At 49.5% G+C, this 15391-nt stretch overlaps 1 protein-coding gene across 1 annotated transcript in view; it reads left to right on the forward strand.

The window, feature by feature from the left end:
* ELAC2 (elaC ribonuclease Z 2) overlaps positions 1-6313 on the forward strand; it is a 28702-nt gene extending 22389 nt beyond the window's left edge. The window contains exons 20-24 of the mRNA XM_065415051.1: positions 1538-1637; positions 1721-1841; positions 2311-2389; positions 3335-3479; positions 4883-6313. Of these exons, the coding sequence (XP_065271123.1) occupies positions 1538-1637; positions 1721-1841; positions 2311-2389; positions 3335-3479; positions 4883-5137 (700 nt within the window). The 3' untranslated portion in view covers positions 5138-6313. The remainder of the gene's footprint in view (positions 1-1537; positions 1638-1720; positions 1842-2310; positions 2390-3334; positions 3480-4882) is intronic.
* The last annotated feature ends 9078 nt before the right edge of the window (positions 6314-15391 follow it).

The raw sequence follows: 15391 nt of genomic DNA on the forward strand, positions 1-15391 counted from the left end.
AGTTTGAAAACCTCTAGAAGCTGTTGTTAAATGGAAGGCAGAAATCTGGGAGGGGGCACATGACCCTGTGTCTCCCCCTCCCTCCCCCCACTGCTTCTGCCCATCTCAGATGGGGGTATGTGGTAGACTACCTTATTTGGAAAGGGTTATGCAGCCCAAAACACTTGAAAACCATTGCCCTAGTAGAATTGGTTAGCAGACCACTAGCAGGTCCGAGCTGCATTGTGTAATATATATCAGACTTACTAACTACCCCTTCACCAGCCCAGGCCAGTAACGAGCATCAAGACCTCCCCGAAACTCCAGGGGCTCTGCCCAGCCCTCGGCAGAGCTGCTGTGGATTTAACCTCGCAGATGTGTTTAGTGTAACTGGAGAGCACAACTTCAGAAAATGATTCACAACACTGTGTGGAGACGGGCTGCTCTTTTCTACTGTGTGGGCTTTTCAGACTGCCAACGTTGGCCTACCCCCGTTCTTGTCAAAGTGTATGGCCGAATTCCCATTCTGCTTCAGTAGGGGCAGAGTCAGCGCAATGCTGAGCACTTGGAAAAGCTCCTGCTTGTTTGTAGGAGGCGTGAATGCTGAGGCCTTATGTCAAAGGATCACTTTAGGTTTTGCAGTTGCATACCAGTAGCTAGACTTGACCTTTCGGCAGCCAGGTTCCTTCTGTGTTACACTGTGGGCTTGGACACTGCATGTCTGGAGTTACAGGGCCATGTGACCCAACCGGAGGGGGCGGGGGGGGAAGAGAAGCAGTCCAGCACCGTATGGCTTTAGAAGTTGCTGAGATCTGCTCAGAATAGGCTCCTTCTAGGCCTGTGCTCTCTTTGGTATTGTTCAGACGTGGAGTTCCTGCCATTAGTGTTGCCGTGCTTGGACTAGAGCACTAATAGCTCAGAATGTCAGGCAGTAACTTCTCAAACCAGGGTGCTTTGCAGGCAGTTCCACTAATGCAGTGGAGGATGCTCTGACTTGTCCCCAGTGCATGTTTCCATATGTTGTAGTTTGGATGTGGCTTGACATTGCTGAATTGTACTAGCCATTTATGCGATGATGCAAAACTTGCATGGCACTCCAGCAACCCAGCAAGATCTTGAGCAGAGAGAAAACAAACGGGCATGAAGCAACAGCCCAGGCAAGAGAGTGGGAGAACAAGGGAGCAAGGATTCCTGGAGGGGAAATTAATTTGAAGATGGGAAGAGGGTACTTGGTTGGATGAGTCTTCCCTGCTTATGGAGGAAGGGTGGGGGAGGAGAGAATGAGAGGAGAGCTGTGCGCAAGGGCATGGAGGGAGGGTGTTCTCATGGGCAAGGCACCTGCCCTGGGACTCGGCAGGGTTTGGTGAGGATGAACAATCTGAAGTTGGGAAAAATAAAATGTGAACGCCCCAGCACAGACCTAGTAGACTTGTCCTGGGGAAATCTCGCTGTACTACAATAGGCTGCTGTTTCCCAAATGGAACGTGCTGCTCTGCTGACATGAACAGTTTTCAGTGTAGCCTTGACTTCCTAAACGTCTCCCCTTTTTCCTCTGCAGTATGATTCCTGCCAGGTTTCTGGTGGAAGGGGCGAAAGTCATCGGACCTAAAGCCGAAGCTCTCATTAGCCCAATGCTGGAGAAGTATGACTTTGCGGAGGTAAGCTGGCTGGCGGCCAGGAGAAGGTGGCGAGAAGAGTGTAGGGGTAACCTATGGTGGATAACGCTTGTGGTCCTGTTCAGTTCCAGACATGCGAGGTCCGGCACTGTAAAAATGCCTTTGCTTGTTCGATGGAACACACATCTGGCTGGAAAATCGTCTATTCTGGTGACACGATGCCCTGCGAGGCCTTGGTCCGAATGGGTGAGTTGAAAATGCACTCTGGCTGAAAACGCATTGTAATCACTTTGCCAACAGCCGTTAGCCTGTTTAGTGAGTGAAACAGATGTCGATAAACCCTCCCTAATCTGCTCTTGCAAGTGTTGGGTGTCTCATCTCAAAATGCTGCAGGGAGGCAGTCTTGGGCTCTGTAGTAGAGACTATGCTAATCTGAGCACAGAACAGCTCTGTATGTTAACTTGTGTGCTACCTCTGTGAGCTGAGGGGTGAAAACATTAACTAACCCTAGCTACATTGGTCAGGTGGGACAAGCGTTGGGATGCATTATCTTTGCCTTTCTTTCTGGGTTCACTGCTGGAAGTATGGGAGGGGGAGGGGGTTAGAGAAGCACACTTGTCCCCTAATAAACATAGTACTTGTCTACTTGATAAATCTCCCCCCTGACGTGGTATGTTCCACCAGAAGTACAGAATGAGTATATGGTCTTACGCAGGAAAAGATGCTACGCTGCTGATCCATGAAGCAACGTTGGAGGATGGCTTGGAAGAAGAGGCAGTAGAGAAGACGCATAGGTAGGGTATTTCTGAGAAACTGGTTCTGTCTTCCTAGGAGTGAGATACAGAACTGGGCTTGGCCCTCAGAGCTGGTGATGAAAGAGGTTTCTGCTGCCCAGGATGTCCTGGGTGCACACATCTCCAGGCTCTGGAGGATCCCAGTTAGAGAGTTTGATCTCTTATTGATGGTGAATGAACTGGTTCTGTAATTGATGGTGAATGAACTGGTTCTGTAACCTGGACACAAGGGGCATCCCCTCAAGATAGGGAGCGGTTACTGTACAGCTGGGTAGCTGGAGAAATGCCCTCTGCTAGAGGGGCCCTTAGCTGGTTACCCATTGGCATTGGGGTGAGGACTTGGATCATTTGGCACCCGTCTCACTCTTGAATTCACTTTGGGACCTATCTGAGCTGTGTCTCTCAAGCCTGGTATGTGCCTTGTGAATGCCCAATTCAAAGGGGGTGAGAAGGGGAGCACTGTGCCCTACATGGGTGCAGAGAAGACCCAAGTGCAGCGTTTTGGGTAAGGGGGAGGGATGTGGGTGTGGTTAAGGTACATGGGGTGGGGGAGGATGGGAACAACAAGCTGGCACCCCCAGGGACAAGCGTTCAAGTAAACCCCATGCTCCCAGAATTCTTCTCAAAAATGGTGAACACCCAGCTCACTGCAGCCTTGCTTGCCCCCTCCTCATTGCTGGAGGGGCAAGTATGACTCACTCGCTGTATGCCACATCCGCTGATGGGCAAGCTGTCTTCATGCACTGGCTGATTCAAATAAGAGCAATGCAAGTTCTCCTGCACTTGAGCTCCAGCTGGCACGTTTTGCCTGTGTTGGGTAAAGGCTGGGGCGTTAGCACTTGGTAACGCTGCCTCCAGGTCCCCTCATGGAGAGGGCTGTGCTGTTTGGCCTCTCCGTGCAGTCACCAGAGTTCCACTAACCATTCAGTCTTGCTCCCCTTGCAGCACGACGTCCCAGGCGATTGGGGTTGGGATGAAGATGAATGCAGAATTCATCATGCTCAATCACTTCAGCCAGCGGTACGCCAAGATCCCGCTCTTCAGTGCAGATTTCTCTGACAAGGTTGGAATCGCATTTGATCACATGAAGGTAAGTTGGAAACTTGGAGCCAGGCTCTCCAGGGAGCTGGGCTGTACTGAAAATCGGGCTGTTTGCAGATCTGTTGCTGAACCCAGAATAGTAGGCTTTCAGTGAGCTTCCCAGGCACAATGGGTTCCACTGGCAGCGCTTCATTGGGTACAGGGAACCTCTGCTAGAAGTGGTCTGTTTGCTCAGCAGCTGGAGGTGAAATCTTCAGTTGCCCCAATCAATATGCTTGGGTAAACTTGCCAGCTGGGGAGGTGTCCAGAGGTAGCTCTTCTGAAGAAGGCTAGTTTTGCAGCAGTTGTCCTTTCCTGGCATTGCTGCAAACATAGGGGAGTTCATGTCTGCAGTGTTCACTGGCTGCCAGCTTTGTGCCCAGGAGCCCGCCTTGCCTGGTTCCACTGGTGTAGAGGCCAAGAGGATGAGTGTGAAAGGAGAGGGCTTTTCTGTGCCACTTGCCCAGTAAGAACTGAAAAGCCACTTGTCCAGAGGGAACCTTGTGGGGCAATGTTAGAGCAGCCGCTCCCAGGCAACGCTGGAACCCTCTCCCTGTGTGAGCGAGGTGCATGCATTGTCAGGACTAACAGACTGATGGGCATACACGTCTAGTATCCGAATTCCCCTTGGCACTAACCTAATCCCCTGCAGGCTGGGGATTAGAGCCCTCCGGTCTCCAATAGCATAGCAAGGCGCCCCAACACTGACTTCTGAGAGAGCAGCGCCCCTTCCTCCTGCCCACCCTTCCAGTGCTTTCTGCTGCCACTGCAGCACTTGCATAGCAATTACCACATCTAAATGGGTCAAGTTGTCTCCCAGAAAGATGCCTTTGTATGCATTGGCCCTCTCTAAATTGGTGTTCTAGATATGCTCCCCTGTGTGCAATCCAGGGGGGTTGCCTGTCTGTGGGCCACTGTCCTCTCCAAAGTGCCCCTGCGTGTCAAAGCATTATTGCTACCTTAGGTATAATCGATGCACTGAGTGCCACCATCCTCCCCTTCCCCTCATCTCATTGCATTCTTTTTGGGTGTGTCTTTACATGGCAAAAGGCTACTAAACATGAACTTGTTGCACTTATTGAACTGAACAAATACTAGCCGAAGGATTGGTGCCATTAACTCTTATATTGTGTGTTCCCTGCCTTGTGCTCAGAAGAGATCTTTTTACACGATGCCTTCTCTGGGGATTCTGAGATAAATAGAAAAGGAAACACCCACTGCCCCTGTATTGCGATCTGGACCCCACTGGGCTGGGTGCTGGACAGACATAATGAGTGTCCCTGGTCTAAAGAGCTTGAGGTGTAAATGGACAAGACAAAGGGTGGAAGGGGAAACAGAGGCACAGAGCAAAATGCTATTCCTCTGCCGTGTCCCCTTCCTGTGAATGTCAATCTGAAACTAATTACTTTTCAGGTGTGTTTTGGGGACTTTGTGACCATCCCTAAGCTGATCCAGCCCCTGAAGGCTCTGTTTGCTGATGAGATCGTGGAAATGGAGGAGCGGAAGGAGAAGCGGGAGCTGCGCCTGTTGAGAGAGGCTATTGTAGCTTCAGAGAAGCTGATGGACAGCGAGAACAAGGCTAGCAAGTCGATCCCGGCCTCCAAGAAACGGGAACATGCAGAGAACCATCAGGAAGGGCCGAGCAAGAAGCTTAAAACAGCAAACTGAGCCAAGCGTGTGAAAGAAAGTGGCTCTGAGCAGCTTTGGGGAGTGTGGAGTGCTGCATACCCCCCCAAGTGAGGGCATGGGGTGCCAGTGGTGATGGGCTGGCGATGCCTGCAACTGCTACATGGGCAGGGTTCCCCCTTGTGCTGACGTTACCAAGTATACAGTAAGAAGTGACAAGGTCTCTGGCCCATGTCAGCACATGCAATTCATGTTTCTCGCTGGTGCTACCAGCCATCTGCCAACTTCCAGCTGCCTTTCTTCCCTCAAGTGTTTTTATTTATTTTTTTGGTTTTAGACTGGAAGCTGTTGTGTGTAACAGCGGTTGTGATGACAGGAAGTCGCTGAAGGTGAGGTCCACAAAACCCCCATGGGGCCGTGGAATCTCCCAGAGTACATTAGGAAAGCCCCTGCTTACAGTTGTGGGAATGTAACAATGTAAATAAGGGTCTGATCCCAGATGATAAGATGAGGTAATTCCACAATAAAATGGGACCCTATTAACCGTTTATTTTGGAGCTCGAGCTTCACTGGGCTTGAACACAGGAATCTCGAGTAATTTTGCAGTGTTCATCTTTATTACTATGGCTTTCTCAATTTGATTCTACGAGTTCTGCTAGCGAGCAGATCCTTGCGGATGTGATCTCTTCATAGTGCTGATCTGAACAAAACAAACTGGGAATAGCTGAGTATGACCCTGATCCTAAATTGCTGTCGTAGCCCTGCTGGAAAGACTAGAATCTCTCACGTTCTTGAGCTATGGGTAGGGATTCATGCCCCCTCTAGCATTACTCGGTATCACTTGAGTTCAGGGAAAATAATCTTCCTCTGCCACACAATCAGCTCATTTTGTTAATGTAAATAAGGAGCTGATACCAAAGTTGGATGCTTCAGTCTCTACCCCTTGGAGCACGAGAGGAGAAGTGCTAAATAGGACAGCGTCGCTGAAAAGCTTTCCTCAATCAGAGGGCCACAGGGCTGGTTAGACACCAAAGGACTGAGTCCCATCCAGCTGATCAAGTACTGGATAAGGGGAAAGGGAAGGTTCACAAGTGAACTAACATAACAGAGGGTGTGCTGCTGAGAGAACAGCACTCTGCTAACCAGTGGAACAATTTACCAAGGGCCATGAAGGATTTTCCATCACTGACAACTTTTAAATCAAGAGTGGATCTTTTTTTTTATTTTAAAAAAAAAAGGTTCTTTAGTTCAAAGGGAATTATTCCGGGGGGGGGGGGGGGGGGGTCTGTGACCTGTGCTCTATGGGAGGTCAGACTAGATGATCACAGTGGCTCCTTCTGACCTTGGATCTCTGAATCTGATGTGTCAAACTAGTGGTGTTCCTTGCTCAGCTCAGCTGTGTGGTTACTGCAACAGTTGCAAGTGCATTTATGGGGAGACCCTGCTTAACTGTCTGGCTTAATCAGAAGTTTTTTTTTCTTGTACCGAACGCTAATTTTAAGCAACTAATCCTACATGAAAGGTTTGCTCAAGAAATGGTGGTAGCAAAGCTTTAAGAATGTTAAATCTTCAGTCAGAGTGAAAATTGAGACAAATTGGCTAAATAACAAATCATTTGTGGTTTAGTAGGGCTGTAACATCTACAGAGGGAAGCTATACTGACTAGTACAATTCAATACTGCAAAAAGTCACGAGGCTTTGAGACCCTGTGACACTTAGAGCGTCTTTGTTCATTGCTCTGAATTCTGATATAACCTAATCCCTGTTATCATTTATTTATCTCCTAGGAAGGCAACCCTGTGTAGTGTAAAATAGCTGCTGTTTAACAAGGCACAGTGACAACACACTAGTAAGAAGTCTCTCAGAACTGTTTTAGGTAAAGCTATTACTAAAATGCAGGCAAAGAAGTACTTGGAAAATCTGAACCCGTCCAGTGCAGTGACTCTCCACATGAGGGTAGGAATTGTTTCACAAGTCTGTAGAGCCATTGCCAACAAGTCACTAATAAATGGAGGGAGTGAATAAGAACAGAAAAAAAACCCATGTGCTGTACTAGTCTTCCACACTGAGGCAACAGCAATCCTGGCTCTTTACCGATGCTAATCACTTAGTGAATTAATGGAAAAGTTACTCAGTACCCTCTGGGAAGCTATGCAGGGGTGGGTAGGGCCAAAGATACAGTATTGTCATTCTAATTGCAAAGTTAAGAGGCATGTCTTGTGGTGCACAGGTGAATTGCTCTGGCTGGAGCTTGGCCAGGGCCGCAGGGCTAACTGCTTCCCCAGCGTGAGATTGCCCTCTTGTTCCTCACTTTGAAATGGGGGCTGTTACCCCCACCCAGATACAAAAGTAAGTGATGTGCCTGTGGAACATTTTCTCCCTGCTGCTACACCTGTCACTTCTGCCTAACACACAGCAGCGCCTGTCTAGAAACACAGCTAGCTTCTGTCCATGCTGCCCACATAAAGAAACCTGCTGCTGCCTTTTCCCCATGCTCAGCACTGCTCTGCAGCAATGGCTGGCACAATCTAGGCTCCTCTCACTAGGCTGGGAAGCCCTGTGTCCCTCCCAGCCAGGGGCTGCATGTCCCAGATCAGCCCTCTGGCTCTGGGAGTCTTACAGGAAATGGGGCTTTATGCTGGTTTTGGAAGACCCAGCAACATGCCCCACAACAAGCTGCTGGCTGAGGTGGTACCACTGCCCCAGGCAGAGTGAGCACGTGCACAGTAGGGACCAGCTCCAGTGGACAGCATTACATAAGAGCCAAGACCAAAGGTCCATCTAGCCCACTATCCTGTCTGTCGACAGCGACCCATGCCAGGTTACCCTGAAGGGAATTAACAGAACAGGTAATCAAGTGATCCATCCTCTGTCATCCACTCCCAGCTTCTGGCAACCAGAGGCTAGGGACACCATCCCTGCCCATCCATTGATGGACCTATCCTCCAAGAACTTCTTTCTTTTTTTTAAACCTAGGTATGCTTTTGGCCTTCACAACGTCCCCTAGCAAAGTGTTTCACAAGTTAACTGTGTTGTGGGGAAAAAACACTTCCCTTTGTTTTAAATATGCAGACTATTTCATGGGGTGAGCCCTAGTTCTTGTGTTATGAGAAGGAGTAAATAACACTTCCTTAAAGTCTGTTTTATTAATCTCCCCTCATACAGAAGCTGTTTCATGCCACTAAACATTTTTGTTGCCATTTTCTGTACCTTTTCCAGTTCCAATAGAGTGTTGCTCCCTATAGACATTTCACTCTATGCATCCGAAGAAGTGAGGTTTTTACCCACGAAAGCTTATGCCCAAATAAATCTGTTAGTCTTTAAGGTGCCACCAGACTCCTTGTTGTTTTTGTAGATACAGACTAACACGGCTACCCCCTGATACTTGTCCACTAGAGGGAGTATCTCCGGGGGCCAATCCCACCCACACCTACAGGGTCAGATCCAGGGCAGTTGGAGGGTGACAATCCCAGCCCCTTAAGTCAATGGCCCAGGGTTTCACCCTGAGACTCTCGGCCGTGTGGTGAGTAGTATGTCTACAGTCAGTTTAGCTGTATTGATCCCAGCATGATTTGTAGTACCATAGTGCTAGGTGCTGTACAAACACACCAAAACAGTTCCTGCTGCCAAAGAGTTTACAGTCTCTAAGACAAGACAAGGGGGGAGCACAAGGAGACAAGGGTGAGCAGTGTGAAGGGCAGTGGTCTCAGCACAGCAGCAGCCTGACTTTTCAAGCTTTTGTAGGCCTGGAGAATTTGAAGGAGTGTAATAGTTAGGCCTGGTCTACACTTCCGACTTAGAGCTAGTTACATCACTGAGGGCTGTTTTGAAAATGTCATGCCCAAGAATTCTTCTGTCAACCTAGCTACTGCATCTGAGGGATTAATTAAATGGACAGAAAAAACCCTTTCTGTTGATGTAGGAACCGTCTGCCCTATGGCGGTATAGCTGTACAGCATAGTGTATCCATACTCTTAGTTTTGCAGATATTTATGGGGCGCTTTCCCAAGCTTGTGGGGCAGTGTGAGAGAAAGCACAAAGGGGCTTATTTAAAAATAACAAGGGGGTGATCAGAAGCGGAATTAGACATCTTGATAGTGAATGAGATGATAGGGTGGGGATATGCCATGAAGACCATAAGCAGGTGGCTACTGGTCTAGACTTGGGGCTGGCTTCTGCTCACCCAAACCTGCAAAGCACTATGCCTCTTGTGACACTCACACAGTCTGCAGGTCTGTCACATATTCCCCCACAACCAGCAAACTATCCCATGCTGATTGCCTTGAGAGAGACTTGCCCCACATAGTGCCTGGTAGAAGGGGCGCTTGGCTACTGGCAGAGACAAGAGCCCCTCGGTTGTAATCCCTGCTCTTCATGATTCCATGCCTTTCATGCTCACAGCCCTTTCCGGGAGAGAATAGCTATAATTCTCCTGCTTCACAGCTGGGGGGGAATGTATGAGCTCAAAGCAGAGACTAGAATGCAGCTCTGTAATGTGACCGCCTCAAGGCTCACTTTCTTTGCCACATTGTCTTTTGGAAAGATTGGACTCAGTCTTGTGAAACCCACCACAAATCTCTGTCCTGGCTTTAGCTTTTAAGAGCTTGTTGATGCTTGCATGCTATTGCTTGTAGTTGTTCAGCTCAAGTAATAGAGGGACATGCATTTAGACCCAGAGAATCCAAGTTCAGCCCCTGAAGATGATCCACCAGGGCACTGTTACACTTGGCTGTTCTGCTGCTAGACCACACTTAGCTCCCAGAGCCAGGGGAGAGCTCAGGGATCTTCACACCCAGATTTCTAGCACTAGTTCACAAATAGTTATCACCCAATGGTAAAAAGTGTATTGTAGCTTCCTCTATGGGCTGCTCCTCACAGAGGATAATAGCAAGGCTTCACGAGCAGTTTTTCTGATATAACTTGTATTGTGGTAGTGCCTGGGAGCTCAGTCATGGACTAGGACCCCACTGTGTTACTAGGGTGAGGCACTAGTTCCAATATTTAACCCTTTGTCCCACATCCCCATCAATGTATGATCGGGAAGCTATTTGTCCTGATATTCAGGTAAGGAGGCGAGCGGGAGGGAGGCACTGACCCTGTGGGTGCTCCGGGGCTGGAGCACCCATGGGGAAAAATTGCAGCCAAGCTCCCTCGTCCTCGCCTCCTTCTCCCGCATCCCTGTTCCTCCCCTCCTCCAGCGCTTCCCACCGCCTAACAGCTGTTTGGCAACACTTAGCGCTTTCTGGGAGGGAGGAGCAGGGACGTGGCATGCTCGGGAGGAGGTGGAGAAGAGGCAGGGCAGGGATGGGGACTTGGGGGAAGGGAGTGGAATGGGGGCGGGGTGGGGCGAGGGCAGGAAGAGGCGAGCACCCACCCAGCAGAGGGGAAGTTGGTGCCATAGGGGTGAGTGGCGGGCAGGGAGGGTGAAGAGGCAAGCGGGGGGGGGGGGCAGAGCCTGGGAGGAGCGGGGGTGGACTGTGGATGGGGCTGATGGCACCCCAATGTGTCCCGATATTTTAGTGTGGTGATCTGGTCACCCTATGTGCTACCCACTCTGCAAACCCAGAGTCCCTGCCTCTAACCCTAACCGCATACGCTGTTAGTGCAGCAGGTGGCTGTGCTGTCGATCTGAAGAGAGGTGTGTGTGTGTGTGTGTGTGTGTGTGTGTGTGTGTGTGTGTGTGTGTGTGTGTGTGTGTGTGTGTGTGTGTGTGTGTGTGTGAGAGAGAGAGAGAGAGAGAGAGAGAGAGAGAGAACAGCATAAAGACTGAGCCTGTTCATTTTCACCTCCCTGTCTGTGGCCCCAAGGAGCCCAGAACCACCCTCCTTGCACTAACCACGTCGGCCTCTGGGAGGAGGAAGATCAGCCTGGGGTAGATAGACGCATGCTAGCTCATATTGACAGTGGCCAGTGCCAGGAGCCCCTGAGGGAATGAACAGCATAGGTAATCATCAAGTGATCCATCCTGTCGCCCATTCCCAGCTTCTGGCAAACAGGCTAGGGACACCATCCCTGCCCATCCTGGCTAATAGCCATTGATGGATCTATCCTCCATGAATTTATCTAGTTCTTTTTTGAACTCTGTTATACTCTTAGACTTCACAACATCCTCTGACAAGGAGTTCCACAGGTTGACTGTGTGTAGTGTGAAAAAAATACTTCCTTTTGTTTTAAACCTGCTGCCTATTAATTTCATTTGTTAACCCCTAGTTCTTGTGTTATGAGGAGTAAATAACACTTCCTTATTTACTTTCTCTGCACCAGACATGATTTTATAGACCTCTATCATATCCCCCTTAGTCATTTCTTTTCCAAGCTGAAAAGTCCCAGTTTTATTAATCTCTCCTCATATGGCAGCCATTCTATACCCCTAATAATTTTTAGTGCCCTTTTCTGAACCTTTTCCAATTCTAATACATCTTTTTCGAGATGGGGAGACCACATCTGCACGCAGTATTCAAGATGTGGGCGTACTATGGATTTATATAGAGGCAGCAAGATATTTTCTGTCTTATTATCTATCCCTTAATGATTCCCAACATTCTGTTTGCTTTTTTGACTGCCGCTGCACATTGAGTGGATGTTTTCAGAGAACTATCCACAATGACTCCAAGATCTGTCTCTTGAGTGGTAACAGCTAATTTAGACCCCATCATTTTATATGTATAGTTGGGATTATGTTTTCCAATGTGCATTACTTTGCATTTATCAACATTGAATTTCATCTGCTATTATGTTGCCCAGTCACCCAGTTTCGAGAGATCCTTATGTAGCTCTTTGCAGTCTGCCCGGGACTTAACTATCTTGAGTAGTTTTGTAACATCTGCACATTTTGCCACCTCACTATTTACCCCTTTTTCCAGATCATTTGTGAATATGTTGAATAGGACTGGTCCCAGTACAGACTCCTGGGGGACACCACTATTTACCCCTCTCTATTCTGAAAACTGACCATTTATTCCTACCTTTTAACCAAACATGTAAAAACATGTTTAAAAAAAAAAAAAAAAAAAAAACAACCCAGGGGAGATGCTGGCTTGCTTCCGGGGGCCAAGAAAAGTCTTTGGCTCAGTCAGGCACCCAGGATGGAATCTTCAATTGCTACAAAATGGAACTGGTGGGAAAACATAGGCCATTAAAGCATGTGCCATGCATCCAATGCAGGCTAAAAATAAACAGTAGGCTAATGGAGGCCTTTCAAGCAAGAAAGGGGAATAAAGGAGGAATCTCCCCTCCATTCTCTTTGATCTACACATGGGTGACCTGCCAGCCCTACTGGAACAGTCCCCCAAAGCTAGGAGTCCCACTGCACAACTCTGAGATAAAGTGCTGCTATGTGTGGCTGATCTGGCCATGCTATCTAGCCAGCCAGCCCAGAGAAACTCACTGCCATACCCGGACCCTACAGGTCAGTCTGGGAAAACCTAGAACTCAGACATTTCCGAATGAGCCCCAGATCAACCAAACAAGAGTAGAACTGTGCTGCAGAGCCATGGAGACTGAACACACTGTGATATTGCACTCCATATTCTTTATGAAAATATGCTTATGAGTGTGAATATGATGTAACTGGAATATGCTTTATGCAAAAGGTCTCTTGTAAGGTATCACTGCAAAGCCTATAATCTACTGAGTATGTTCATCCTATTTGTTTGCATGTATTATTTCTATGCCTGGAGTTAGGAGAATAAGATATAAACTTGTATTACTGATGTAAACATATTAAGTGGAAGCCGTTAAGGGTGCTTCAGAATCAATGAACTGTAAATGGCTCTGTTTACCTGAAAACCTTCCTGTGTACCTGTGGGCCAGCCCAGGAAGAATGGAGGCTGGGATCTCACAGGACATGTGACCATGTCACCTGATACTGGAATCCATCTTAAATCTGGTACTTTTCCATTTAGATGGAGGGGTGGGGACCTGGAGAGACAAAAGATTCCCGCCTTGTGTCAAAGCTATAAAAGGGGGTGGAGCAGGACAAAGGGTCCCAGTCATGAGAATACCCCCTTTTACCACCTAAGATGTCTGCTAGAACTAACAAGGACTGTACCAGGGGAAAGGATTGGGCCCAGACTAGGAAGGAGTCTAGTCTGTGAAATAAATTTATTGGAATATCTCTCAGGGTGAGATCTTACCTGTAATTAGTTTCTTAATGTATTAGGCTTAGACTTGCGTGTTTTGTTTTATTTTGCTTGGTGACTTACTTTGTTCTGTCTGTTATTACTTGAAACCACTTAAATCCTACTTTTTATACTTAATAAAATAACTTTTGTTTATTAATATGCCCAGAGTAAGTGATTAATACCTGGGGGAGCAAACTGCTGTGCATATCTCTCTATCAGTGTTATAGAGGGTGGACAATTTATGAGTTTATCCTGTATAAGCATTATACAGAGTAAAACAGATTTATTTGAGGTTTGGATCCCATTGGGAACTGGGTGCTGGAGGTAGGTAACCTGCTGAGCAGTTTTCACTTAAAGCCTGCAGCTTTGGGGGCGTGATTCAGACCCTGAGTCTGTGTTGCAGCAGGCTAGCATGTCTGGCTCAAAAGGCAGGGTTCTGGAAGTCCCAAGCTGGCAGGGAAAACGGGCTCAGAGGTAATTTCAGCACATCAGGTAACAGTCCCAATGGGGATCTCTGTGACTGAACCAGTCACACACACCTTCCCAGTAGGTCACAATAAATGCAGCAGGGAGCGTCAGACTGGCTCTCAAAGCACAAGAAAAAGCTCTGCAGGCTTCTATGCCACAAAGAAAACACTGCATCCTGCACAAGAAATTGCTAAAACTATTGCCCAGCCGCATGCAGCCCACTCTGCTAGAAGGCAGGAATGTGATCTTGGGGTTTGCACTACCTGGGACGAACCCTGACAGAAACCCTGTCCCTGCAGTTCTGCAAACAAAGCTGTGCAGAGGAACTCTAGCACCAATGCTGCCCAGCAGAACCAGGCCAATTCCCCCTTCCAGTCAACCCCCTTGGAAGGACGTTCAGCTTCTGGTGACATCCCAATGCTGCAAACGCTCCCTCAGGCACAAAGCACTAGAGCAGGGGGGTTCAACCTTGTTTCATTTGCAGACCCCTTTGGGAAATTAGTCTGCAGACCCCCAGGGTTCATGGACCACAGGTTGAAATCCAAGTGCAAGCACAGTCCATTCCTTTGTGTCACCTCCAAAGCTGTAGCCGGCAGGGCAGGCCATGGAACCCCACAGAACTCGCCAGCCCCCCACACTGGCAGGAGTACTGGAGAGAGAGAGAGTGTGTGTGTGTGTGTGCACGTGCACCAGTGAACCAAATTGTAAACCCTGGATATGATGAAAACTACTTCAAGCCAGGGGGTGTGGCGGTCCCCCCTTCTAGTTCCAGCACCCCAGTTCTAGTGCCTATGCACACTTAGGGTGACCAGATAGCAAGTGTGAAAAATTGGGACCGGGTGGGAGGGCAATAGGTGCCTATATATGAAAAAGCCCCAAATATTGGGACTGACCCTATAAAATCAGGACATCTGGGACAGACAAGTCAAACCCCAGGTGCAGGTGGCTGGTAGAATGATGGCACTAGGGCACAGCACAGGTGCACCTCTGGGGCCCGGGGCCAGCAGGGGGTGGCATGTGCCACACTCATAGATTCATAGAATATCAGGGTTGGAAGGGACCTCAGGAGGTCATCTAGTCCAACCCCCTACACGCCCCAGAGCCCTAAATGGCCCCCTCAAGGATTGAACTCACAATCCTGGGTTTAGCAGGCCAATGCTCAAACCACTGAGCTATCCCTCCCTCGCACTCATCACGAAACACCCACCCCGGGTGGAGCCACAAGCTTCCACCTCCTGCCGCTCAAGGCTCGCCAGCCGGAGGGAACCGGAGCGGCCCCGGCGGCTGCCTCAGGGTGGGGAGGAGCCGCGTCCGGTCCCCAGAGCAACCGCAGCTCCGCCCTGTACACACGGTCGCCAAGGAGCCTCCGCGGAGCATCAAGCGCAGCCCCGGGCCCGCAGCGCAGCCCTCTCCCCGGACCGTGCGCAGCCCCCAGCTCCGGGACTCGAGCGCAGCCCCCAGCGCAGCCCCCTCCCCGGACCGAGCCCGAGCGCAGCCCCCAGCGCAGCCCCCTCCCCGGACCGTGCCCGAGCGCAGCCCCCAGCGCAGCCCCCTCCCCGGATCGAGCCCGAGCGCAGCCCCCTCCCCGGACCGTGCCCGAGCGTAGCCCCCAGCGCAGCCCCCTCCCCGGACCGTGCCCGAGCGTAGCCCCCAGCTCCGGGACCCGAGCGCAGCCCCCGCTCCGGGGTGTCCTGCCTGCAGCGCC

The sequence above is a fragment of the Emys orbicularis genome, chromosome 13 (genome assembly GCF_028017835.1).
Source record: "Emys orbicularis isolate rEmyOrb1 chromosome 13, rEmyOrb1.hap1, whole genome shotgun sequence".
In the NCBI taxonomy this organism is placed as follows: Eukaryota; Metazoa; Chordata; order Testudines; family Emydidae; genus Emys; species Emys orbicularis.